Consider the following 26,297-nt stretch of genomic DNA (forward strand, 5'->3'; position numbering starts at 1 on the left):
TTCATAAAAACCTCCAGTGATGGAGCACCCACAACTTCTGGAGGCCAGGAGTTCCACTGGTTAATTGTCCCCACTGTCAGGAAGTTTCTCCTTAGTGCTAGGTTGCTTCTCTCTGGGACAAACCAGATGGCTTGGAGGGAGGGGGTTCAACCGGGGACTCTTTAAAAGTACCAAACTGTAACACGGTTTCAGATCCTGTCTAGTATTTCCACCTCCAAACATGTTTTAGTAAAAGCTCCTTTTGGACAATTTCTGGTTCAAGAGTTCTTTCCTTCCTAAGATGTGGGTTGGGGTGGGTCCTGACACTCCTTGATGAATTTCCATCTGTTGCTTCCTATCCTGCCTTCAGGTGCTCTAGAAAATGTGCCCCATGAGTTAAACTAAATATTAACATCCCATCGTATTAAACATGCCCATGGAAGAGCCATTAAGGAAAGCAGGAGGGAAAGAAGAATGTTACGCCAAAATGCACTATTGACTTAGGAGCCCACAGCGAAAGGAAACGGAGGCGCCCAGCGGAAACGAGTAGCACGGTGACTGAAAGACCCCTTTGTCTTTCTCTGGACAAGACGGGTAACTCAGATCGATTGCAAAGAATACAACCCCTTCCCTTCCCCACTATTCAGTCAGAACTGAAGAGGCTTCTTAGATAAGAAGCGAAACATTTTCAAGGAAAACAACCAAAGTCCAGTTGCTTTTTGGAAAAAAAGCACCTTGGGGACATACGTGAGACCTGGAGGATGGAGAAGTCCCGCAGACATCTCCTCTCTTTCGTTTCTGCTGATTTCCGAGGTTTGAAAGGCGACTAAATGTTGGCTCGGCCCATCAGTCAAACCCACGCAAGATCTGGGTGTGCACAGGAGTCCCTATCCCGGGGGGTAGGCCACCTTGGCTCTTTTATGACTGGTGGACTTCAACTCCCAGAATTCCTGAGCCAGCCACGCTGAGGGAAAAGGGAGAGGTTTCCAAGCTGAGCCAGGCTGGCTCAGGAATTCTGGGAGTTGAAGTCCACCAGTCATAAAAGAGCCAAGGTGGCCTATCCCTGCTCCAGTGAAAGTATCAAAAACGCTTGAGGCCTCGGGGTCCCTGTTCCAGTCTGGGGTCCTTGTGGCCAGGGACAATTTGTCTTTGGGCTGCTCGACCTTGATAGGATAGAAAAATGTGGGCTACACAGCATCACCACCAGATGGATCTGTAGCTGGCTGACAAGCCTTACTCAACGAGTAGTCCTCAAGGGCACTACATCCACACGGAGAGAAGTAAGCAGTGGGGTACCACAAGGTTGCGACTTAGGCCCAGGAGTCTTCAACATCTCCATCAATGACTTAGATCAGGGAATTGAAGGGGAACTCATCAAATTTGCAGATGACACCAAACTGGCAGGAGTAGCCAACACCCCAGAAGACAAGCTCAGGATCCAAAAAGATCTTGGCCAACTTGAACAATGGGCCCTATCCAACAAAATGAGTTTAAACATGGAGAAAAGGGAAGTCTTACACTTAGGCAGGAAAAACCAAAGGCACAAATACAGATTGGGTGAGACTTGGCTTAAAAACAGGAACTGTGCGAGGGACCTTGGAGTCCTAGTGGACGATCACTTGACCATGAGCCAACCGTGTGCAGCAGCAGCCAAAAAAGCCAACACAATCCTGGGTTGCATAAACAGAGGCATAGAATCAAGATCACACGAAGTGTTAATACCACTTTACAACGCCTTGGTAAGGCCACACTTGGAATACGGCCTCCAGTTCTGGCTCAGTGTAGCTTTTCCTTTAGTTCGCTCCTCTACCTTTTGTATGGGAAAGTTTAATAATAATAATAATAATATAAAGTTGGAAGGGACCTTGGAGGTCATCTAGTCCAACCTACCATTTCAGGCAAATGGCTGTCCAGTCTCTTCTTAAAAACCTCCAGTGTTGGAGCATTCACCACCTCTGGAGGCAGTTCTCAAGTAGGTCAGGAACCCGTCTGATCTCTTTACTCTCTCTGCAAGCCGTATAATGCTAGTGTTCCTCCACCCTGGCGGTTTGAAGAGGGGTGGACTTCCCCATTGGGAATTCTGGGAGTTGAAGTCTACCCCTCTTCAAACCGCCAGGGTGGAGGAACACGGCTCTGTAACATCCCAGTCAAATGGTTGTCTAGTCTTATTTTTGAAAACCTTGCAGCGATGGAGCTCGTGGGAGGCCAGCAGCTCCGCCGATCAATTGTTCTCACTACCACGAAATTGTTTCCAGTCTGGATCTCTCTTTAATGTCTTTTATCCGTTACTCCTTCTCCTGCCTTCATGTGCTCTGGAGAGTAAGTCAATCCCCTCTTCTGGGTGGCAGCACCCACAGAGAGCCCTTTATATTGTGGTTAATGAGTTACATACATCTGGTTTCCCCGGCAAGCTTCTTCGTTCGATTCCCACGTTACAAGATTATAGTTAAAAACTAAACGCTTATCAAATAATTTTATCTACAAATTCTAAACTCCTCGACCTTCACTACTACTAGACCCGGGCAACCATCCTTTCTGCTGCGGGAAAATAACGTTTACTCCTGACCGTCGGGAGCCACAAGACCCTTGTCGGAGTATTCCCACGACTCGGAAACGGGAGGGGGGAAGCAGGGAGAGACGCGCGCGAGCTGTGGCATCCCCGCCAATCAGCGTCCTGGAAGAGGGCCGCTGGGCGTGGCTTGGCGGAGGGCCCGTTCCCCCCTCCCGCCGCCGATGACGTCACGCGACCAATCGGAGGACGCGCGGCGGCGGTTTCATTCAAAAAAAAAAACCCGCGGCGGCGGCGGCGAGTCTCCCCGGCATGGCCGAGTCGGGGCTCCAGGTGGGTGCGGGCGCGGGGGAGGGGGCTTCCGAGGGGCTGGACTGCAAGGCCCATCCTCCCCAGAGGCTTTTTGCAGCGGGGGCTGCCTGTCTCGTCCTCCCTGCGGTGGAAGCTGCTGTTTGGAGAGTCTCAGTCGGGGCGTTCCCTGGGGAGGGGACGCGTGTTTAGCTGACTTCCGTGTCGGGGCAAGAAACGAAGCCGCGCGGAGGCTTCTCTTCCCCGGGAGTTCTGGGGAAAGCGTGAAACGGGCCCCGGGTTGAGAGTCCGGGGGAGGGGAGGCGGGCGGAAAGTCTTGAGGACTAGAAACTCTGGGCACCTAACCTGCTTTGGGTCCTTCTGGCCCCTCCTCCCGAGCCAGACTGTGCTGTAAGCCAAGGCCCCCTGCCGAGTCAGGGAGGGGCCCTGGCCAGCCTCCCGCTCTGGGCTCTGTTCCCTCTGCAATGGCAGTTGGAGTGTGTCTCCCCCCCACCATTTAAACTCCCCCCGTTTGACCTCAGGACCCAGCGGCTTCCTCTGCCCAGGATGGGCCCAACGCATCACCCGCACCGGGCACCATCTCCTGGACGGCCCCCCTGGACTGGCTGGAGCAGCTCCTGCCCGCTTCGCCCATGCTCGCCGACCTCCGCCGCGGCCTCCCAGTCGGGGCCCCCCAGGAGGAGGAAGAGGGGGGCACCCGGACCCTTGAGCCGGGGGCCACTGCCAGCCCTGCTGCCCCGGGGTCTCACGGGAGCCCCTGCCTGGCTCCAGCCTTGCTGCAGGGCCACCGTACCAGCACGCCCGTCTCGGAGACGTCTGCGGGAGCCTGGGCAACCCACCTGAGCTGCCAGGACTTGGGGGCAAAGACCCCCTCGGAGCCGAGCCCGGCCCCCTTACCTGGCTCGGCTGCCCCGGAGGCTGATGCCACGGCCTCCCCTGAGGGCCAGGAGTTGCCTGTCCTGTGCCAGGACCCGGGCACTGCCCACATCTCCCTGGCAAGCTGCGTGTGCCACGGCCTCTGGGGGTCTCCTCTGAGCATCCTGGACGATGGACTCGGGGTGTCTCCAGCAGGGACGGACCCCTCTTGGCCAGTCCCCAAGAGGGGCAGCCCCAGCCTTGCCTGCCCCACCTGTGCCCAAGCCTGCAGCCGCTCTGGCAACCTCCCACGCAAAAATCAGGGCACCAGCGTCACCCCCGTCTCTCTGGCGTCTGCAGCTGCCTGGACCTCCCAGCTCAGCTTCCGGGAAGCTGGCGTTAACACCTCCCCTGCAGTGAAGGCCTCCACCACCGACAGCACAGCCGAAACCGACTCCCTTCTCTGGCAGTGAGTTTGCTGGAAGAGCCTGGGGCAGAGGGACCCCCCCCCATACCTCCCCAGGCCCTTCAAGGCTGCGGCCAGGAGGGTAACCGAGGCAGCCAGGCCACTTTCTCCCATTGTCGCTCTTGCTGGGAGTTTGGGGAAAGGGAGAAGAGGGGGTGAGGAGTGGGTGGGGGGCAACAGCACTCAAACTGGGCCTGGTTGTGTGGTGGGGAAGCCCCGGACATTCCAGAGCGCTTTTAACATTTTACTTATTTACTTGTTTTTCCTCCCATGTTTATTACTTGACAAGTAACTCTGGTAATCCTCCTGTTTTTCCCACAACAACAACAACCCTGTGAGGTGGGTTAATGTCCACGGAAGAGGGACTGGCCCAGTGTCACCCTATCGCTTTTCCTGCCTAAGGCGGGACTAGAACTCACTGTCTCCTGCTTGGCCCCAAATCACCCAGCTAGCTTTTCTCGCCTAAGGCAGAACTAGAACTCACCGTCTCCTGGTCTGTGGCCCAACACCTTCACCACCAGACCAAGCCAGCCCTCCCTTTCTCCACACTCTCGCCCTGCAGCAATAACTCTTGCAACTCAGGCGGTGGCAACAGCCCATAACCTGGGTTTTGTTTTTGCAAAGAGACTCGGGCAGTATTTCTCAAGAATACATCTTTAAGATGGATAGCTGGCTGGGGAATTCTGGGAGTTGAAGTCCACTCCTCTTAAAGGGGCCACAGTGGAGGAAGACTAGACTAACCTAGCGTGAGAGATGAGGGCTGGTGGGAAAGGATTCAGCCAGCAACCCCCCTGGTCTACCTTTATCTTGGCTAAGAGCCAAGTGTGGGGGCTCCGGGGCAGAACATGGATGGGGGGAACCCCAAAACTGAGGGTTAAATTGGAAATGCGAGACCCAGGGACCTGTCCTAACAATCCGAGGCCTGGCAGAGCCATCGCTCCTGGGGGAGCCCTGCTGCCCTGCCTGGGACTGAGGGGGGGCTCCTGTCTCCCCAGCTGTTCCCGGGATCAGCTGAGCGGCCTCTCCCGGGCGGAGCTGGAGGGGCGCCTGCAGAGCACCCTGATCATCATGGAAGCCCTTTCGCACCAGATCCGGGCCGCCCAGGACTTCCGGCCCCCGGCAGCCCTGGTGGGGCCAGCGGACCAGAGGGACGCGGCCACCCAGACCCCCACCTCCGAGTCCAATGAGGTAAGCGGGGGGTGGGTGGGGTGGGAGGGCAGCGTGACCTGCCGGGATGGGACAGCCCGGGTTCAAGACCTGAGTGCCACGTAACGGCCTGAGCGCCCTTTCCTTGCCTACTCAGTAATTCGAAAGCATGCAACTGCGAGTAGATAAATGGGTACCACTCCGGTGGGGAGGAACAGGCACCCCGCGATAGCCTGATATTCTGAGTGGTCTAGGGCAGGGGTGGGGAACCTTGGCTCTTTATTTATTTATTTATTTTATTTTATTTCTATACCGCTCTTCTCCCTAAGGGACTCAGGGCGGTTCACAGGGCATATATAAATAAGTATACAAAAATTAAAAGAAAATTAAACCATGCCCAAATTAAAATATAACAATAGTGAATAAAAAACCAATTAAAAACCCAAATACCCCTTTAGGCCAGACCAGCTAACTCGAACAAATGGGTCTTCAACCCGCGACGGAAGGATCGGAGGTCCGATGCCATCCGGAGCTCAACCGGCAGTTGGTTCCATAATGCCGGAGCCCCCACAGAGAAGGCCCTCCCCCTGGGGGCCACCAGTCGGCATTCCCTTACCGGAGGCACCCTGAGGAGGCCCTCTCTGTAGGAACGCACAGGGCGGAGGGGAGTTGACGCCGGCAGCAGGTGGTCCCCGAGGTAACCCGGACCCATGCCATGTAAGGACTTAAAGATCATAACCAAGACCTTGAACCTCACCCGGAAGACAACTGGCAACCAATGCAGCTCGCGGAGCAAAGGTGTAACATGGGAGTACCGGGAAACTCCCAAGACAACTCTCGCGGCCGCATTCTGTACCAGTTGGAGCCTCCGAGTGGTCTTCAAGGGAAGCCCCATGTAGAGAGCATTACAGTAGTCTAGGCGAGAGGTCACAAGCGCATGAGTGACCGTACACAGGGCATCTCGGTCCAGATAGGGCCGCAACTGGCGCACCAGGCGAACCTGGGCAAAAGCCCCCCTAGTCACAGCCACTATATGATCCTCCAAAGTGAGTTGTGAATCTAGGAGGACTCCCAAGTTGCGAGCCCTATCCACGGGGGGTAAGAGCTCACCCCCCATAGAAAGAGATGGAACATTTTGAATGTCCCGGGATGCCGGCACGAACAGCCACTCAGTCTTGTCAGGGTTGAGTCGAAGCCTGTTCCTCCCCATCCAGACCCGAACCGCCTTCAGGCAACGGGACATCACAGCGAGGGCATCACTGGGGTGGTTTGGGGTCGAAATAAAAAGTTGGGTATCATCAGCATATTGATGATACCCAACTCCAAAACCACGGATGATCTCACCCAGCGGTTTATGACTTTTGGACTCCAACTTCCAGAATTCCTGGGCCAGCATGGCGGAACTATGGAGCCCTTCATGACTGGTGGACTCCAACTCCCAGAATTCCTGAGCCAGCATTTAGGCTCAGTGTGGCTGGCTCAGGAATTCTGGGAGTTGAAATCCATCACTCATAAAAGAGCCAAGGTTCCCCACCCCCGGTCTCGGGTCTCTTGTTTGAGCAGGGGGCTAGACTAGAAGGCCTCCGAGGCCCCTTCCAACTATTCTCCCTTGGCAGGAGGAGCAACTCTACCACGACCTCTACCAGGAGCTGCGGCTGCGGTTCCAGTCCCTGCAGGAGAGCCAGCAGACCCGGCAGGGCCTGGCCCAGCGGCTGGAGGGCGCCAGCGAGGAGATGGCAAGTCTTGCTCCCTCTGGGGAGGGGGCTCGGGGGGGGCGGGTGCCTCACCTCCCCTGTTCTCTCTCAGCTTGGGTGGGAAGTCGGAGACACAAACCCTCTGCCAAGTGGTCCTCTATTTACGGCTGGTCACTTGGCAACCGTTTGAAGTCACTGCATCTCCCTGGGGATACAGGCAGTCCTCAATTTACGACAAGTTGAGGACTGCGTGTATCCCCAGGGAGATGATACACCATGACTTCTAGCTAGCAGTTTTTGTCACACGGTCGTTAAGTGAGTTTGACTTCCCCATTGATTTTACTTGACACAAGGTCGCCTAAGTGGGACGCCCAGGACTCTGCGACCGTCATAAGTATAAGTCAGCTTCTAAGCAGTCCAAGGTTTGATCACCTGTCATGCTACAATGGTCGTAAAGGCGAAAAACAGGCCATAACGCGCTCTTTTCAATGCTGCTGTGACTTTTTTTTTAATTGAAAAGTTTTACAGTACATTTTATTTTTAACAAAACAAAACCCCTCCCAACCCCCTCCCCTCTCCCCAACCCTCCCCAACACCTCCCTCCCCTCCCCCTCCCCCCTCCCCGACTTCCCAGAGCTAAATACAAGGTATAAAAGTAAAAACAATCATAATCTACCTTATGCAAACAACAATAAACTATTAACTATCGCACTTTAACTCTTATAAAATGACTACAAGCAATTTAAATATCACATCGATACTTATTCAAATGCTAAATGAAACTTTTTAGTCCCATATTTATTCTGGATATAATCAATCCATCTTCTCCATTCCACAATATATCTCTGTTGCGATTGTTCATTCAAATATGCCGAAATCTTTGCCATTTCCGCCAAGTTAGAAACTTTCAAAGTCCACTCTTCTATAGTCGGCAGTTCTTCCTTCTTCCAATATTGACCTACTAAAAGTCTTGCTGCCGTAATTAAATGTGCTGCTGTGACTTTGAACGGTTACTAAAGGAAACGTTGTGAGGACACTGCATAGCACTTGCAACCTGGTGCTGAAGTCACACTGTGGCTGACCACACACACACACCCAGGTCACGTGACCTCATGCCAGCCACTCAGCAGCAACCCCAACCAGGTTTTCCACCGGTGTGGCTGAAAAAAAAATCGGCATTTATTTCTCGATATTTGGCAACACCAGCCGCTAGCTGACCATTTGGCTCACTTAACGACCGCCGTGTTTGCTCTGTGACCACCCGTTGGCTTAGCTCCTGCCGCAGGGAAGGTGGTAAAAATCAGATCGGTCACATGGGTGACCCACTTTACAGCCGTAGTGGGGCAGGCTCCGTTTCCGTCGTAAGTCGAGGACTTTGCAGAATGCTTTGTGGCATGTGAAATTGGCCTTTGGGTGTCAGGAAAGCCTCACGGGGGAATGAAATTGGGCCCTGCAGGGAAAGAGGGGGCCTGAGGAGGGGTCCCTTAAAACGTTTTTCTCGTAGAGCCCGTTCCCATTTTTACAAATTCTATCGGGAGGACCCCAGAAAGACGGGCAGAATTTGGATATTGGTGAATTGGTATTTACTGTATTAAAAAATGAAGTGGGCGTATGTATCTATTGCATCACGGAAAAATAACAGTATTAAACCCATTAGATCAGGGGTCCCCAACTGTGGCCCCTTTATGACTGGTGGACTTCAACTCCCAGAATTCCTCAGCCAGCTTTGCAAAGCTGGCTGAGGAATTCTGGGAGTTGAAGTCCACCAGTCATAAAGGGGCCACGGTTGGGGACCCCTGCGTTAGATAGATAGATCCATATTTTTTAATGGAAAAATCATATTTTATTTTTGAAATAGACAAAAATGAGGAAAACGACATTGTCTTAAATTTTAGAAAGATCCTCTTTTGGCAAACGATGTTGGTTTTGATCTGGCCGCTTCCTAAGGAAGACGCGGGAGACCCCCGCACCCCTCCCCAGGGGTCTCTGACCCCCTCCTTAAGACAAGAAGGGCAGCATCTGCTGCAGGCTCCCCCCTCTGCTGCTGGGAGTCGGGGAGGGGGGGCAGGGGGGGTGTCCGAAGGTCCAGGTTCCCCTTCCTGGCGCCTGGCCTGAGTCTGCTGCAGCCTCCCTTTCCCCGGCCGGAGGGCGGCTACGGCCAGGATTGCCGGACTCTCCCAAGCCTGGAGGGTGCCAGGCTGGGGGGGGGTCAGCGGGGGCGAATACCCGGTGGGCCCCTTCCTCCCCCTGCCCTGCCCAGCCAGTGCCCTTCCCCTCGGCAGAGAGCGTGGGCCTCCGACTCCAGGCAGCTCCAGGCCAGCGTGGAGGCCTCCTTCCAGCACCTCCAGGACGACCAGCGGTCACTCCAGGAGCAGGTGAGCATCCCTGGGGGGGGGCCTTTCCTCCCCTCCCTTCTTTCCTTCTGCCTTTCTCATCTCCCTCTTTCACCCTTTCTTCCATCCCCCCTCCCTCGCTCCCTTCCTCTCTTCTTTCCTTCCCCTTCTGCCTTTCTCCTTCCCTTTCTTCCCTCCCTCCCCTCTCTCTCTATTTTCTTTTTTTCTCTCTCCCTCCCTCTCCTTTGTCCCTCCCTTCCTCTCATTTCTTTTCTTCCCTTCCTCCATCCTTCCTTCCCCTCTTTGCCTTCCTCCCTCCCTTCCTCTCTTGTCCTCCCTTCCTCTCTTGTACTCCATTCTTCCATTCTTTCCCCTCCTTCCCTCCCTCCCCCTCTTGTCCTGCCTGCCCTGGCTAACCCCCCCCCCCCTCCCTCTCCTGCAGCAGAGGCAACTGGGCCGGCTGCTGGTTCGGGCCCGGGCCCAGGTCCAGCGGTGGAACCAGGAGCAGCGGACTGCGGCCGGGGAGCTGCAGGCCGCCCTGAAGGCCAAGGAGGCGGTAGGAAAGATGGGCGTGGGTCTCTTTCCCCCCCCCCCCCCCCAGAAAAAGCTGAGCCTGCTTGGAAGCTGGCAAGATGCCAGCCAGGCGCCCCCAGCCCTCTTCCTGCCCAAAGCCCCCTGCGAGGGGGGGCTGGCTGGGAATGCTGGGCACGGGCAACGGGGGGCAGGATTGCACCGGGGGGAGGCTTCCATCCCTGGCTGCCAATTTGCTCACCCAGGACCGTGCCTGTACAGGTAGTCCTCGACTTACAATGGTTCGTTTAGTGACCAAAGTTGCATGGTCACCGGAACAAGTGGCCTTTTCGCACTTAGCGACCGTTCCGGCATCCCCGTGGTCATCTGATCAAAACTCAGGCGCTTGGCAACCGGCTCGTATTTAAGACGGTCACAGCGTCCTCTGATTGGCTTTTGCAAATTCCTGACGAGCGAAGCCAGCGGGGGAGGCCGAATTCAATTAACAGCCGTGTTAGCTGCTTAACAACCGCGCTGGTTCACTTAACGGCGGCGGCAAGGGAGGTCGTAAAATGGACCAAAACTCACTGAGCAACAAAAATTGTGCTCGTAAGTCGAGGACTGCCTGCGTCGCACCCTGTGGGCCGGCCTGGTCACTGGGGGAAGAGCTGCTTGGGGGGAGACCTGAGCACCCACCCACCCACCCCCGCTTTCCCCGCAGGCCACCTTGGTCCTGGAGTCTCTGCAGGCCAGCGCCTCCGCCAAGATCCGCACCCTGGAGCTGAGCGCAGAGTCGCGACGGCGCTTGTGGGTCCTGCTGCAGGAGGCGACGGCGCACAAGGTGGGGGGACGGGGAGGGCTGCGTCTCAGGCCGGGCCAGGGGGATTTGCCCACTGCCTCCAATGGCTGCCGCTTTCTCTGCCCCCCACCCTTTTTGCAGGAGGACCTCCTGCTGGAATGCGGCCGCCACGTGGCCCAAGGGGACAGCCTGGCCACAGCCCTGCAGGCCGACTGGGCACAGATGCGGCTGGACGTGAGTGCTGCCTGCTGACCCCGACCCCCACCCCTCCTGCCGGAGCCTCCCTGCGCTGACGGGGGGCTTCTCGGTCTTCCCCCACAGTACCAGGGCTGCCGCAGCGCCGTGGCCAGATGCCTGGTGGCCCACCGGAAGATGGCGGAGGAGGTGGAGGCTGCCCGGACTGAGAGCGCCCGGCACCAAGAGGCAAGGCTTCTTCCTGGAGGGGGGGCTGGAAGAGTGGGGGGGCTGCTCCAGTCGTTGAGAGACCCATTATTCCCCCCCACTTCTTATGGGGGCAGTGTGCCAGAGGTGGTCCTCGACCTACGACCACAATTGAGCCCAAAATTACTCTTGCTGAGCGAGGCATTTGTTAAGTGAGTTTTGCCCCGTTTTGCGACCTTTCTTGCCGCAGTTGTTAAGTGAATCGCTGCAGTTGTTAAGCCAGTCACCCGGTTGTTCAGTGAGTCTGGCTTCCCCTATTGACTCTGCTCGTCAAAGGTTGCAAAAGGGGATCACCTGACCCTGGAGACGCAGGAACCGTCGTAAGTGTGAAAAACGGACATAACTCACTTTTGTCAGTGTCAACGTAACTTTCAACGGTCGCTAAACAAACTGTTGTAAATCGAGGACTGAGCCGCATTGCGGGCCAACACACCTCTGGTTGCAAAGGATGAGATGCAGTTTCCCCAAAACTCCATCCTTCCAGGTGTGTCCCCCCCCCCCCCCCCCCCCGCTTCCTCTGGCTTTCTTCGGCCTTAAAGCTTCACCCTTCGGCAAAAGTTTCAGGTTCAAAGTTATGAAGGTGCTGGAAAAAGTGACACGGCCACTCCTCACACTTACGACTGCTGCGGCATCCCCATGATCAAAATTCAGCCGCTTGGCAACTGGCTCGTATTTCTGACGGTTGCAGCATCCCTGGTTGGCGGGGATTCCGTGATCCCCTTTTGAGAGCTTCTGACAAGCAAAGCCCCCGGGGGAAGCCAGATTCACTTAACGACCATGCGGCTAACTTAACAATTGCAGTGATTCACTTGACTGTGGCAGGAAAGGCCGTAAAACGGAGCAAAAACTCCCTTAACGATTGTCTCGGTTAGCAACAGAAATCGGGCTCTACTCTGGTCGTAAGCCGAGGACCCCCTCTCTGTATCCTTTGAGCTGCTCCCTCAATTCTGGCCCATCAGCCACTCTGCAGAACTGGGACCTCCAGACACTGGAAGGTTCCCCCCCTCCAAGGAAAGGGGCGGGGTGCACGGAGGGTGGATCCCCTCTTTTTCCCTCCATAGCAGGGGGCTCCTGGACCCCCTCCCCAACAGTCCTACCCAGGTGGGAAAGGTGGAGAACAGGGTTGAGCTGAACGAGGGTCCTCCATCTCTGGGCTCACCCCCACTAGTGGGTCCCGCTGCCGTGGCTCCCTGCCAGACAGGCAGGGACTACAAAGTCCATGCCCTCCCGCGTGACGTGCAGGTCTGCCAGAAGCTGGAGGAGAGGACGGTGGAACTCGTTGAAGCGCTGGGCCGGGTGACCGAGCTGGTGGAGACTAACAGGCGGCTGGACCAAGGTGAGGCCCAACCATCCGCTGCGCCTGGTTCAAAGCGGGCACCGGGAATTGTGGCGCGTGTCCAGCACACCGGGCCTGGAGCAGAGAGGTCACAAAAGTTGGGCTTGATCACAGATGGTGGGGAAGGAGGGGGAGGACAAGCCTCGGGTCCCCTTCTGGGGGTCTTGCCCACCAAGAGCGGGCGGGAGCTTGACCTCGGCCCTGTCCGCAGACTTGCAGGCCGCTCTGGAAAAAGTGACGGCCTCAGACTATCGGCTGGAGCAGCTGCAGGAGGAACAGCTGTCCCTCACGCAGCAGCTGGAGGAGAAGAGGACGGCCGTCCTGCAGCTGCAAGACGAGACCGCCAGGTGAGTCCGGATGTGCTGGGTAGGGGGGCAGCGGTGTGGCTGCTTTGGCCAGCCTGCCGCCCTCCAGATGTTTTCAGCCATGGCTGCCAGGATTCCGACCGCTGGATGGACTGGTGTGGCTCTGGGGTCTCTCTTTTATTTAATTTCACCTGGGAATTATTTACCAAGCTTGGCCACTTTAAGACCTGTGGACTTCAACTCCCAGAATTCCCTAGCCAGCAGAGCTGGCTAGGGAATTCTGGGAGTTGAAGTCCACAGGTCTTAAAGTGGCCGAGGTTGGACACACACACCGCAGTCATAAATGGCCTATTCTTAAAAGGGCTGCCCCCAACCCCTGGGTTCCTTCATTTGAGGGTGAACTTCAGCCCCCCAGGAGTCAAGGTGGCAATTCTCACAGCCCCCCCCCCCCCTCTAATTCTCCCAAAGACCGAGTGATACTCTTATAGCGCTGAGGGGCTTTTGGGGAGGCAGCAGCTGTGAAGACCCCTGGCCGTTTGAGGGGTGAGTGAAACTCTGAGCCCACTTCCCATTTGGCTCACCCATCGGTCGGAGGTACCGGTAGTCCTTTACTTACAACACTTAGGGACGGTTCGAAGTTACACCGGCACTGAAAGAAGTCATGACCGTTTTGCACACTTATGACCACGGCAACATCCTCGGGATTCGTGTGATCAAAACTCTTGGCGACTGGCTCATATTTACGACGCTCGCTGCGTCCCAGAGTCGCGCGATTCCCGTTTTGCAACCTCCTAACAAGCAAAGTCAATGGGAAGGCCAGCTTCACTTAATGACCATCTTACTAGCCTAACTTAATGGTGGGAAGCAAGGTTGAAAAATGGGGCCAAACTCACTTAACAACGGCCTCGCGTAGCAGCATATACTTGGGGCTCACTTCTGGCCGTAAAGGGAGGACTGCCCGTAGCTGTCCCTGACTTGTAAACCAGCTTTGGCACGTCCGGGTGCCCCCTCCTCTAACTTCGGGGTTCTCCCCCCCCCCCGGCAGGCTGGCCCAGGAGAGGGAGAGCGCCCAGCGGGACTTTCGGGAGGCCTCGGATTGCCGCGAGGTAGGTTGGGGGCCGGGAGGGAGCTGGCGGGGGAGGGAGGGAGGGAGGGGAGGCCTGGGCCTATTTCGGGGTGCCCTTCCCTCCCACCCCCCTGCAGTTTCTGGAGCAGGAGAACCAGGTTGCCCGCCGGCAGCTGAGTGAGACGGAGGAAGAGCTGAAGGCCAGCCTAGCCACTCTGAGAGAACGCAGCAGCCTGCTGGAGGACCTCAAGGATGCCCACCGGAGACTCCAGTAAGGGCCCGGCTCCCCCGATCCCTCCGGCTGGGGGCGGCCGAGCCCACCCTCTGACCTCTTCCGTCCCTCCTTTCCCGCAGGCAGGAGCAGGAGTCGCTGGCTGCCGAGCTGGCCGGTGTCAGGGCGGAGCTCTGGCACACGGAAAGCGGCCTGGGGGGGCTCTCCCGGGCCGTGCAGGAGTTGGGGGGTCTCCACGCCCAGTGCCTGGGGGCTGCGGACATCCTGCGGACGGCCCTGCCAGGAGAGGTAGGAGGGACCCCGTTTGCTGGCCGGGCTGGTGGCCCCTGAATTTCTCCGGAAAGGGCTCCTCAATGCTGGCTTGTTTCCCAGGCAGCCCAAGTGGCCCCCCAGAGTAGCAACCGCACTCCGGGCCAGACCCCCTCCCAGCGCCCGGGGCCTTCCCTGGTGGACAGCGTCCTGCGAGCAGCCTCCCAGGAAGGTGAGGAGCCCTTCTCTGGCCACCTGCACTTGGTCCTCGACTTACGAGGCCCCGCCAAAAAATTCTGTTGTTAAATCAGTTTTGCCCCATTTTACAACCTTTCTCGCCAGACTTGTTAAGCGAATCACTGCAATTGTTACATTTAGTAACATGGTTGTTAAGTAAATCTGGCTTCCCCTCCATTGACTTTGCTTGTCGCAAGGTCACAAGAGGGGATCACGGGACACTGTGACCGTCATAAATACGAATCAGTTGCCAAGTGCCTGAATTTTGATCGTGTCAACATGGGAAATGCCGCCGTGGTCGTGTGAAAAATGGCCCTAAGTCACTTTATTTCAGGGCTGTTGTAAGTTTGAACGGTCAATAAATGAACTGTTGTAGATTGAGGACTTCCTATACTTTACAGTATTTTATTTGTATTGTTTATATAGTGTCAGCGTGCACAGTCTCATTGCGCTGAGATAACCCAGGAGTAAACACAGTAAACAGTGGTCTATATTAAATGGTGGCTTATCTTACATTATCTACATTATCATACATCAGGAACAATATACCTACACGTGTTAATACAGCAATCTCCAACACACAGCAGTTACACAGCAGTTACAGCAGCAAATGGAAGAGACCGCACACATCTGTGGAGCCTTGCCTTTTATACCAAAGGCTCTTAAAGGGACACAGACCCTGCAGAGTCATTCCCATCATTACATCATACATCTCACCTTACATCAGCTGGTTAGCTTTAAATCATTATTTTGACAAATAGTTTTTTTTTTAAATATTATCAGCCGCCCGGGATTAGCCTCTGGGAAAAGGGGCAGCCAGTAAATTTAATAAGTAAATGAACAAATGAATAAAACACAAAATTCTGATTTTGCCAAGGGGGGGGGAGGTGGAGCTATCAGCTCAACAACCCGTTTTCTCTTATATTTCCTTCCCGTTTAACTATATTATTATTAACTATATTATTAAGTTTTTAACAATGTTTAGTGGGACTTGTGTTTTAGAAATAGTTCTTGACTTACAACAAGACAATAATTTTTGCATCAAGCAAGACGCATCTTCAATTCTTTTGCCCCGTTTTACGACCTTCCTTGCCACCATTCTTAAGTGAATCCATGCAGATGTTGAGAGTCACACTTGTTAAGTGAATGGGGGCTTGTTTGTGGAAGGTTACAACAGAGGGTTGTAACACACACACACACACACGGGCACTGCGATCATCGTAAATACATGCCGGTTGCCAAAAGCCCGGATTTTGAACTCATGATACTGGGGATGCTGGCTCGGGGAAAAGCAGCCCTGAGTGCCTTTTTTCAGGGAACAGTTGCTAAACGAATGGTTGTAAGTCGAGAACCACTTATCCTGGTTAGGGGGACTTTCCCAAAGAAGGCAACCTTTGTCTCTTTCAGCCAAAAAGATCCCAGGCCTCTGGAGCGAGACCACCGCGTTTATGCGTGCAGCCCCAGCCCTTCCTCCCCAGCCCTCAGGTATGAACAATTAGCCCGTGGAACTCCTTGCCTCTGGAAGTTGTGGGGGCTCCGTCACTGGGGGCTTTTGAGAAGAGATTGGGCAGCCATTTGTGTGGGATGGTAGAGGGTAAGAGTGTCCAGCCTTGGGAACTTTTAAGACTTGTGGACTTCAACTCCCAGAATTCCCCAGCCGGCTGGGGAATTCTGGGAGTTGAAGTCCACAAGTCTTAAAGTTCCAAGGTTGGAGACCCCTGGTTTGTAAAGAGACTGGGCAGCCACTTGTCAGGGACGGTATAGGGGGGGGTCTCTTGTCTGAGCAGGGGGCTGGACTAGAAGACCTCAGAGGTCCCGTCCAATTCTGTTATTCTGACTCTGGGGCAATCCCTCTTCCTAATCTCCCCCCCTTGCCCTCCCTCCTCCCTGACTGGACTCTGTCTGCAGAGATTGAGGCCTCCCTGGCCAGCCACACCCAGGACCTGCGCCTGGCACTGAAGCAGCTGCGCCTGCTGGCCAGGTGCTGCCAAGAAGACATCAGAGAGCGGCAGGCACAGATGTGAGTGCTGGCTGGAGGGCGGGGGCTGGCTCTGCTGGACCAGGATGAAGGGGGAGGGGGTCTTCCTGGTCCTTCTCCACGGGGGAAACAGCTCTGCGCTGAGCTCCCCTTTTCCTCCTGGCAGTTTGCAGCTGCAGCAGCAGCTGGAGATGTCGAAAATGGAACACCAGGCCGAGCTGGACGCTTGCAACGCCACCCAGGCCAAGCTCAGCAAGGCTCTGCATCAGAGGATCCAGGTGTGCTGGGGGGGTGGGGGGCGCTGCGTGGGCTGGGACTCCCAGAATTCCCTGGTTAACTTTTAAGACTTGCGGACTTCAACTCCCAGAATTCCTTACTCAACTTTTGAGAGTTGTGGACTAGAACACCCAGAATTCCATAGTCACTTTAAGACTCCCAGAATTCCATAGTCAATTTTTAAGATTTGTGGACTTCAATTCCCAGGATTCCCTAGTTAACTTTAGACTTGTGGGCTTCAACTCCCGGAATTCCCTACTTAACTTTAAAACTTGCAGACTTCAACTCCCAGAATTCCCTACTTTAAGACTTGCGGACTTCAACTCCCAGAATTCCATTGTCAACATTAAGACTTGTGGGCTTCGACTCTCAGAATTCTGGGAGTCGAGGTCCACAAGTCTTAAAGTTGCCATAGTTGGACACCCACCCCCACCCCGTTCTAGCATGCCAGAAATTGTATGCTTCTTTTGCAAGGGGGGGGGAAACTATTATTCTTGAAATATATTCATTAATATTCAACAAGATGGAAAACATGTGTTTTTATAAACATTTTTAATGTCTTGTTTAGTTTTTCTTTGTTCTTGTTAATGTTGTGAATAAATCCAACGGGGGGCGGGGGGGCAACTAGGTGGTTCAGGCAGCCCCTTCCCAGCTAGGATTCTCAGTCAGATTCCCAGAGGTCACCTAGCTGGGCCACCTTCTGCAACCTGGTGGCCTTCATCCTCGGGGGGGGGGGCTGCTTTGAAGGGAGGGTTGTGCTCTGCCGCTGCCCTCTCCTCCAGCCCCAATAAGTCCTCCAAAGACCCCTCTTTCTCCCCCCCCCCCCCAGAGTGAGAAGGAGCTGCGGGAGCTGCTGCGCCAGCAAGGAGAGAAGCAATTCCAGCTGAGCGACCAGAGGAGGGAAGTGGTGGTACGTCCGGGGGGGGCAGGGGGGGCATGAGCCGGGAGGTGGGCTCCTCCTCGCCCTGCCCCACCGGCAACCGACCAGCCTTTGTCCCCCAGACGCTGCGAGAGGAGGTGGCACTGCTGAAGGAGGAGCTGCAGAAGTCGGAGACGGCAGCCGCCACTCTGTTGGACGAGCTGAGCGGGACCCGATGGCCGGATGTCCAGGAGAAGATCTGGCTGCGGCAGGAGGTGCCAGGGAGCGGGGGAGGGGGCTGCACCGCGCCTGGCTTCCAGGACCCTTGCGGGGGCCGTAACTGCAGCCCACGCTGAAGTTTTTGGGGTGCCCTCCTTTCCTTCGCCTGGCGCGGGATCTGGAAGACGGGTGGGAAATTGGGAGAAGGTTATCAAGATTTATGGCAAGTTTAAGAATCTGGTCAACTAACAGTCAAGGCAAACGAGCGGGAAATAAGGAAGGCGTTCAAGGTGGGCGGGGCTTAGAACTCCTGCGGGCAGGAAGGGAGAATGATGGCACCTTGGGCCCTCCTCCTTCGGGCTCGGCCTAGTCATCTCCTAGGCAACCTTGGCTCTTTTATGACTCGTGGACTTCAACTCCCAGAATTCTGGCTCAGGAATTCCGGGAGTTGAAATCCACAAGTCATAAAAGACGCAAGGTTGCCTACCCATCCTACACTGTGGCCCCTTTGCGGCCTGTGGACTTCAGCTCCCAGAATCCCTCAGCCAGCCTTCTGGGAGTTGAAGTCCTCACGTCGTCGCCCACCTCTGATCTGGAACCACCTCATCTAGAATGAGGCTACCTTGAAATACAGGTGGTCCCAACTTGCTCCCCTCCCTTTGAAATTTCAGCAGCAGTGAAGAAAGCGACTTAGGACCATTTTTCACACTTAACGACCGTTTCGCCACCCCTATGGCCACACGATCACAATCTAGACCACAGGTCGGCAACCTGCGGCTCCGGAGCCGCATGCGGCTCTTTGAGCCGTCTCTTGCGGCTCCCAGCCGCCCGGTGCGCGCGCACCTCTTCCAACGGGCAGTGGTGCGCGCGCACCTCTCCAAATGGAGAGTGGCACCGCCCGTTTGGAGAGGTGCACGCGCACCTCCCCGAATGGGCGGAGGTGCGCGCGCACCTCCCCAAACCTTTGGAGAGGTGCGCGCGTACCTCTGCGCGAATGGGCAGCGGTGCCGCTCTTTCAGGAAGCCCGCCGCGGCCCGTCTGTGAAGCTGCCGAAAGCGGCAGCTTAGCAGACGGGCCGCGGCAGCTTCCGCAAAGAGCGGCGCCCCTGCCCATTCCGAGAGGTGCGCGCGCACCTCTCCGAACGACCGGAGGTGCGCGCGTACCTCCGCGCGAATGGGCAGCGGTGCCACTCTTTCAGGAAGCCCGCCGCGGCCCGTCTGTGAAGCTGCCGAAAGCGGCAGCTTAGCAGAAGGGCCGCGGCAGCTTCCGCAAAGAGCGGCGACCCTGCCCATTCCAAGAGGTGCGCGCGCACCTCTCCGAACGACCGGAGGTGCGCGCGCAACTCCGGTCGTTCGGAGAGGTGCGCACGCACCTCTCGGAATGGGCAGGGGCGCCGCTCTTTGCGGAAGCTGCCGCGGCCCGTCTGCTAAGCTGCCGCTTTCGGCAGCTTCACAGACGGGCCGCGGCGGGCTTCCTGAAAGAGCGGCACCGCTGCCCATTCGCGCGGAGGTACGCGCGCACCTCCGGTCGTTCGGAGAGGTGCGCGCGCACCTCTCGGAATGGGCAGGGGCGCCGCTCTTTGCGGAAGCTGCCACGGCCCGTCTGCAAAGCTGCCGAAAGCGGCAGCTTTGCAGACGGGCCGTCGCCATCAGGCAACCGGGAACCGGTTCCATCTCATTTTTTAAAAAATGGCAGCCGCGTGCGTCCGCGCATGCGCAAAAAACCTTTTTGCGCATGCGCGTGCATGGACACACGCACACGGCTCCCTCTTTTTTTAATTTGTGATGGAACCGGTTCCCAGTGGCTCTTTTTCTTTTTTAGGTTGCCGACCCCTGATCTAGACACTTAACGACTAACTCGCATTTATGACGGTTGTCGTCTCCTGGGGTCACGTGATCCCCTTTTACGACCCTCTGACAAGCAAAGTCAAGGGGGGGGCAGACTCACTTAAATGTCTGTGCTGAGTTTAACAGCTTCAGTGATTCACTTAACGACGGTGGCAAGAAAGGTCATAAAAGTGAAAGTTGTCTTGCTTAGAAGCGGAAATTTGGTGCTGAGTGCAAAAGGGGGTCACAGTAAATACACACACACACACACACACACACACACACACACACCAGGGACCTGCGACCGTCATAAATTCAGGCCAGTTGCCAAGCATTCGAATTTTGATCACGTGAGCATGGGGATGCTGCAAAGGTCGTAAGTGTGAAACCCGGTCATAAGTCTCTTTGGTGCCATTGTAACTTCGAACGGTCGCTAAACAAATGGCTGTAAGCCGAGGACTCTCTTATACTGAGCTATAAGATGCGGCCGGTGAGGAATCTTCTTTCCTGTGCAAAAGGCTGCAGGATCACAACTCGACCCTGCTAAATTGTGGCCAATGTCCAGGCTTGCTGAGCAGAGCGGGCACTCTGTGCGTGCTCAGGTGCCCCCTTTCCGGGCTCGTGATGGCCTCCCATCCCCCACAGGTAGAAAAGCTGAAGGAGCTGCTTCTGCGGAAGGACACTGATCACACGAAGGCGCTGACCAGCCACGTGCTGCAGGTGGGGGTCTGTCAGGTGGGCCGGGGTCTCCCCTCCAGGTGGGCCGACCTTCAGGGCCTGTCCTGACTCCGCCCTCTGGGGCGCCGTGGTTGTGCTCGCAGGTGAGAAGCCTGGAGGACCGACTGGGCCAGGCCCAGCAGCTCCTGCGACACCAGGAAAAGACGGAGGCGAAGCTGAAGCAGGTGGGTGATCCGGGCCCTGCCTGGTGAAGTCCCCGAGGCAGGCGGAGGTCCACCAGGGTAGCAGCTCGCCCCTGGCTTTATTCTGAGAAAGGCCAGAAGTAGCAATAAGTTTGGGGGTCAATTTTGAGGTTCCTGGAATGGGGCCAAATCCATTGGGGCACCTAAAGGGGCTAGTCCTCTTGTTTTGAGCAGGCCTTGCACCCACCCAGTAGATTAAGCTTCACATAGAGCAGGGATATCCGCCCTTGGCGGCTTGAAGACGTGTGGAGTTCAACTCCCAGAATTCCCCAGCCAGCCATGCTTTAAGACCCTCCATCCGCAAAGCCCACTCCCTTCTAGCACTGATGATGTTGCCTAGCTGGGTTGTGAAACGTCTGCAAGGAAACCGCCCAGCTCAGAGAGCACCAAGGACCCCACAGGATTTTTCCCGCTCCTCCTTCTCCTTCCCCCCACAAACCCCTCCCTTCATAGCTGGCTGGAGAATTCTGGGATTTGAAGTCCACGAGTCTTCAAATGCCTATGGTTGGAGACCTTTCCAATAAAGGATTCTGCCTAGAGTAATAGTGATTGTTCTATTTGGGGGGAGGGGCTCTTCAAATGGCAGCTGGATGGCCACCTCTGAGGGAAAGGGGAGGGGAGGACTAGATGACCTCTACAGTCCCTTCCGAGTCATGACTTCTGGGATTCACATGCTCCCTTTGACTTGCCAGCTAAGGGCATGGCTGCCACGACACTTGGCCAGGTTTGCAGCTTCTGTGCCAAAATGCCAGCCAGCCAGCCAGCCTCACCAAGACAAGAGTAACCCCCCCCCCCCCACACACACACACACTCTCCCGCTGCTGTTTCTTGCTTGGCTGCTGCAGGCTGGAACCCAGTGGCCTCAGCGCTCTCCTGTTTCCTTCCAGGCCCTCTCCACCTTGCCGGCTGAAGTGTCCAGCCTCACTGAGGTCCGGCATCTTGTGGACTTGTTTGTGTGAAGGTACCCCGGAGGTGAAAGCAAAGGTTGTTCTCATTTGTCTATTGAAATAAAGAATGTTATATTTGCAAGGCTCTGGCAGTTTGTCTCTCAGCTTCTCGTCCCATCAACAGGGACACCCTCGGCTTTGTGTAGTTGTAGACGCCCCCCACCTCTGCCCCCCCTCCCCCACCAGAGACCCTGCTCCGCCTGGCCTCGAGCCAGGGGGGGGGTCCCAGACACAGAAGCCCCCAGGGCAGTTAAGGACGTGGGAAACCATGCCTTCTCTTCCCCGTCCTCCCTTGGGGTCCAGAGGCTGTCCACCCCATAAGTCCAGCTCTGTCGCCTGATAGCATCTGAGGGGAGAAAATCACAAATTGTCTGATTTGGCTGCCTTGGCAGCTTAGAAGCTTTATTTGGGGCAGGGGTCTCCAAATTTGGCCACTTCAAGCAGAGCTGGCTGAGGAATGCTGGGAGTTGAAGTCCACAAGTCTTAAAAGTGGCCGAGTTTGGAGATTCCCCCATTTAGCACCTGTTTAGTCGGAGCCACAAGACACACACGCACACCCCAGATCAGACTTGCAAAGCCCTCCTGCACCCTCGCCAGAAACCCCAGGGCTGCTGCCATCATTTTCTCTGGGACCGGGACCTTCTAAGAAAAATAACGGGGAGGGGGGCTACAGCCCAGCACCTTGCCTGGAAAAGGGGGAGGCGGCTGGGGTGGGGGAGCAGAAAGACCTCTGGGGCCAGTGGGTCGTGGGGGTTTGCTATTTGGGAAAATAACACAGCTCGCCCCCCCTCCCCAGGCGGCTGGGATCAGCACAAGGAGCCCCCTCCAGAGCCAGGCTATTGCAAACCCAGCTGCCTCCGTTTTTCTTGGCATCTGCCTGCCTGCTCTGATGCCCAGATGGTGCTGCGGCCACCCCCTTTCCTCCACTGGTGAGGGGGGGGCTGAATGACCTGGCTTTGCTTAGCCTCCTTTCCCTCCCCCCCCAACTCCCCAGGCTAGATTCCAGATGCCACTTTCTGTTCCGGAGTGGGGGTCCAGACCCCTCTGCAGAGGGGAGAGGGGTGGGTCTGTGCTGCTCTGTCTGCTGGGCACGGCTGACCAGAGGCTGTGCCCCAAAAGCCCCCCCCCCCCTTTGTTTTTTTCTGGGCATGAGACCAGCCCTCCCTTGCTTTGGCTCTGCTGGATTTTGCAACTGGCGCAAATGCTAAAAGTGCCTTTTATTTTCCACCAAGAAAGGGAGGGTCCTTCAGATGGCAGCTTCGTGAAAATAAGATTTATTCCCTCTTTCTCCCCCTTTCTGCTCACCACCAATTTGGGCCAATTGTAGGCTATATTCAAGCCCACGTGGGGATGCACCCCTTTCCCATCTCCAGGCGGGGCATCTAATCTTCCACCCCTTCTGCATCTGCTCTTATATAGTGCTGGATTTGTAAACAACTGCTTGTAAGCATTGAGCAGAGGAAACGCTGGGTTTGCCTAAAACGGGTGGGGAAAGAGGCCCTTTATGAGTGGTGGACTTCAACTCCCAGAATTCCTCAGCAAACTCGACTGGATTTCAATTCCCAGAATTTCTGAGCAAACTCAGCCATAAGTGATTAAATGATTCACTTAACAACTGTGGCAAGAAAAGTCGTAAAGTGGGTCACATTTTATGACTCATGGATTTCAACTCCCAGAATTCTTCAGCCAGCTATGCACGCATGCCTGGCTGAGGAATTCTGGGAGTTGAAGTCCACAAGTTATAAAAGAGCCGAGTTTGAAGACCCCTGCCATAGATGTTAAGTCATTCACTTAACAACTGTGGCAAGAAAAGTCGTAAGATGGGTCAAATTTCTTAGCAACGTGAACTTGGGGCTCTGTTGTGGCCGAGAACTTCCTCTATTTGCTGTGTTTCCCAAGACTCATGGCCGTTTATAGAGGAGTCCTCAAGTTATAACCATTTGCTTAGCTGCAGTAACAAAGGCAGCGAAAAAAGTGACTTTCGGCTGGTTTCACGCTTGCGACCGTTGCGGCATCCCCAGGGCCACGTGACACCCGGCACCTGGAAGGCGTGTGTGATAGTTGCCGCGTCCCGAGGTCACGCAATCCCCTTTTCTGACCTTCTGACCAGCAGTGTCAACGGGGAAACCAGGTTCATTAACGCAGCGTTTCCCAACCTTAGGAACTTGAAGATGCGTGGACTTCAACTCCCAGAATTCCCCAGCCAGCTATGCTATGCTGGCTGGGGAATTCTGGGAGTTGAAGTCCACGCATCTTCAAGTTCCTAAGGTTGGGAAACGCTGCATTAACGTGAGCTGGCTGGGGAATTCTGGGAGTTGAAGTCCACGCATCTTCAAGTTCCTAAGGTTGGGAAATGCTGCATTAACGTGAGCTGGCTGGGGAATTCTGGGAGTTGAAGTCCACGCATCTTCAAGTTCCTAAGGTTGGGAAACGCTGCATTAACGTGAGCTGGCTGGGGAATTCTGGGAGTTGAAGTCCACGCATCTTCAAGTTCCTAAGGTTGGGAAACGCTGCATTAACGTGAGCTGGCTGGGGAATTCTGGGAGTTGAAGTCCACGCATCTTCAAGTTCCTAAGGTTGGGAAACGCTGCATTAACGTGAGAACAGCCGTGCAAAGGAGGGAGGCGAGGCGCTCTTCACGTGCTCAGAGTAGCCCTCTTCTGAGCCCGCCTGGGGGGGGAGGGGGGGTCCTCTGTGATGGCCCGAGGCCCGGAACGGCTTCCCGGAGGGGGAGGGCTGGGGGAGCCTCCCGGCCCCGCCCCTCCCGGCCCCCCCCCGCCTCCCCCGCTCACGTAGCTCTGCGGCACCGGCGGCGCCTTTCCCCCCCCCCCCCCGCGCGCGAGAGCCGGCGCCGCAGAAGCCACGGAGGCAGCCCCGACGGCGGACGACGACGGCAGCCTCGCCCGGCCGGTAAGGCGCCCGCGGACTGCCCGCCTGGCCGGGCTCCTCCGGCCGCCGCTAACCGGAGCGCTTCTTCCCTGCCGCCCCCTCCAAGGTGGAGGTCCTCGCCTCCGGCCGGAGAGCCCGGGGTCCCCGGACGCGGGAGGAGCTCTTGCCCGGCGGGGCGGGCGGGGTGGACGCGGCTGGGGCAGCTGCCCCGTTTTGTGTCCCCCCCCCGGGACCTTTGCAGGGAGGGGCGGGGGTCGGGTCCCCCTCCGCAGGGGCTTCCGTTCTGCCCGGGGCGCCAGACCTGCGGGCTCCCAGCTGAGAGCCCCCGAGGCTTCCCCCTGCGGCCGGTTGTGCTGGGGGGGGGGAGGACAAACATCCTTAAAGGTGCGCCTGCTGCCCCCCCCCCCCCGCATCTATTATTTCAAAACTGCCTTGCCCCGGTGCAACTGCGCGTCGGAGGAGGAAAACCTGGGAGGGGGAGGGGGAGGTCCCTGGTGCCCCCTGATCCGGCTGGTTTTCTTGCAGACGTTCCCGGAGCCAAACTAGGGAATGGCATCAGTGCAAGGAGGTAGTGGGGTGTGTGGAAGAGGAGGAGGGGGAGGAAGAAGAAGAACATTGTGGGGTCCTGGCTACTCTCTGAGCTTGGTTGTTTCTCTGCAGACGTTTCGTGACCCAACTAGGTAACCTCATCAGTGCTAGAAGGGAGGAGGAGGAGGAGGAGGAAGATTTTGTGGGGTCCTTGAGGCTCGCTGAGCTGGGGGGTTTTCTGGCAGATGTTGCAGCACTCAAACTAGGGTAACATCATCGGTGCTAGAAGGGAGGGTTGCAGCGTGGGCAAGGAGGAGGACTGTGGGGTCCTTGGTCATGTTTTATGACTGCAGTAGGGAACATCGTCAGTGCTGGAAGGGAGGAGAAGGAGGAGAACTGTGGGGTCCTTGAGGCTCGCTGAGCTTGGTTGATTTCTGTCAGAGGTTTCATGACCCAAACTCCGTAACAAATTAATTTTTCCAAATTACTTAGCTGAGTCATGAAACGTCTGCCAGAAAACAACCAAGCTCAGACAGTACCAATATCCCCCTTTACTGGGAGATTAAGATCTCTTGGCAGCTCTCCAGGGTCTGGGAAGGTTGCAGGGTCCTCTGATGGTGCAAGGGGGCGGGGGGGGCTCCTTCCATCCTGGGGCTGGTGACCTGGTTTGAGGGTGCCAAGAGCAGGTCCTTCGAATGGAGGAAAGCGAGGTGGCTGTGGCAACGTCCTTCAGACTAAGAGGTGAGGACAAGGACAGTCAGTATGTGGCTGCTCTGGTGTCTGGCTGGGGGGGCGGGGGGGGGGCAGGTGCCAAAGCAATCAAGGGAAACGGCTGTCTGAGCTGCTGTTGGCTTTTGGCTCCACCGATCAATCAATCCCACACGGACGTTCGCTGGTGGTGGGATGGGGGAGGGATGACTGCAGTCCAGAGGGCGTTGCTTGGCCTTAACTACGTCTGGGCACGTTCTCTAAACAGTGAGGCAGACATGCTTAAATGGAATAGAATAACAGAGTTGGAAGGGACCTTGTAGGTCATCTAGTCCAACCCCCCGCCCAACATTTCTGACAGATGGCTGTCCAGTCTCTTCTTAAAAGCCTCCAGCGATGGAGCATCCACAACTTCTGGACGCAACTTTTGTTCCACTGATTAATTGTTCTAACTGTCAGGAAAAAAGTTTCTCCTTAATTCCTTGATTAGTTTCCATCTGTTGTTTCTCGTCCTGCCTTCTGGTGCTTTGGAAAGTAAGTTGATCCCTTCATTTTGGTGGCAGCCTGTCAAAGCCCCTCAGTTAGGGCAGGGGTCTTCAACTTTGGCAACTAGAAGACGTGGGGACCTCAACTCCCAGAATCTGGAGTTTGGAGAGCCCTGAATTAGAGGGTAAAACCTTT

At 56.0% G+C, this 26,297-nt stretch overlaps 1 protein-coding gene across 1 annotated transcript; it reads left to right on the forward strand.

The window, feature by feature from the left end:
* Positions 1-2,800: 2,800 nt before the first annotated feature.
* Positions 2,801-21,576, forward strand: SPAG5 (sperm associated antigen 5; the record flags this gene model as incomplete). Its single annotated transcript, XM_083379739.1, has 23 exons — positions 2,801-2,821; positions 3,319-4,121; positions 5,114-5,306; positions 6,881-7,000; positions 9,085-9,333; positions 9,734-9,847; positions 10,523-10,642; positions 10,742-10,834; positions 10,922-11,023; positions 12,284-12,377; positions 12,589-12,724; positions 13,728-13,788; positions 13,886-14,019; positions 14,103-14,268; positions 14,353-14,461; positions 15,874-15,951; positions 16,375-16,486; positions 16,611-16,722; positions 17,550-17,630; positions 17,723-17,854; positions 20,270-20,344; positions 20,446-20,526; positions 21,432-21,576. The coding sequence occupies 23 exons, from the start codon at positions 2,801-2,803 to the stop codon at positions 21,501-21,503; spliced, it is 3,258 nt and encodes a 1,085-aa protein (XP_083235865.1). The 3' UTR covers positions 21,504-21,576.
* Between the last annotated feature and the right edge of the window lie 4,721 nt (positions 21,577-26,297).

Source organism: Vipera ursinii (genome assembly GCF_947247035.1).
Source record: "Vipera ursinii genome assembly, chromosome: 1".
NCBI classification, from domain to species: domain Eukaryota; kingdom Metazoa; phylum Chordata; class Lepidosauria; order Squamata; family Viperidae; genus Vipera; species Vipera ursinii.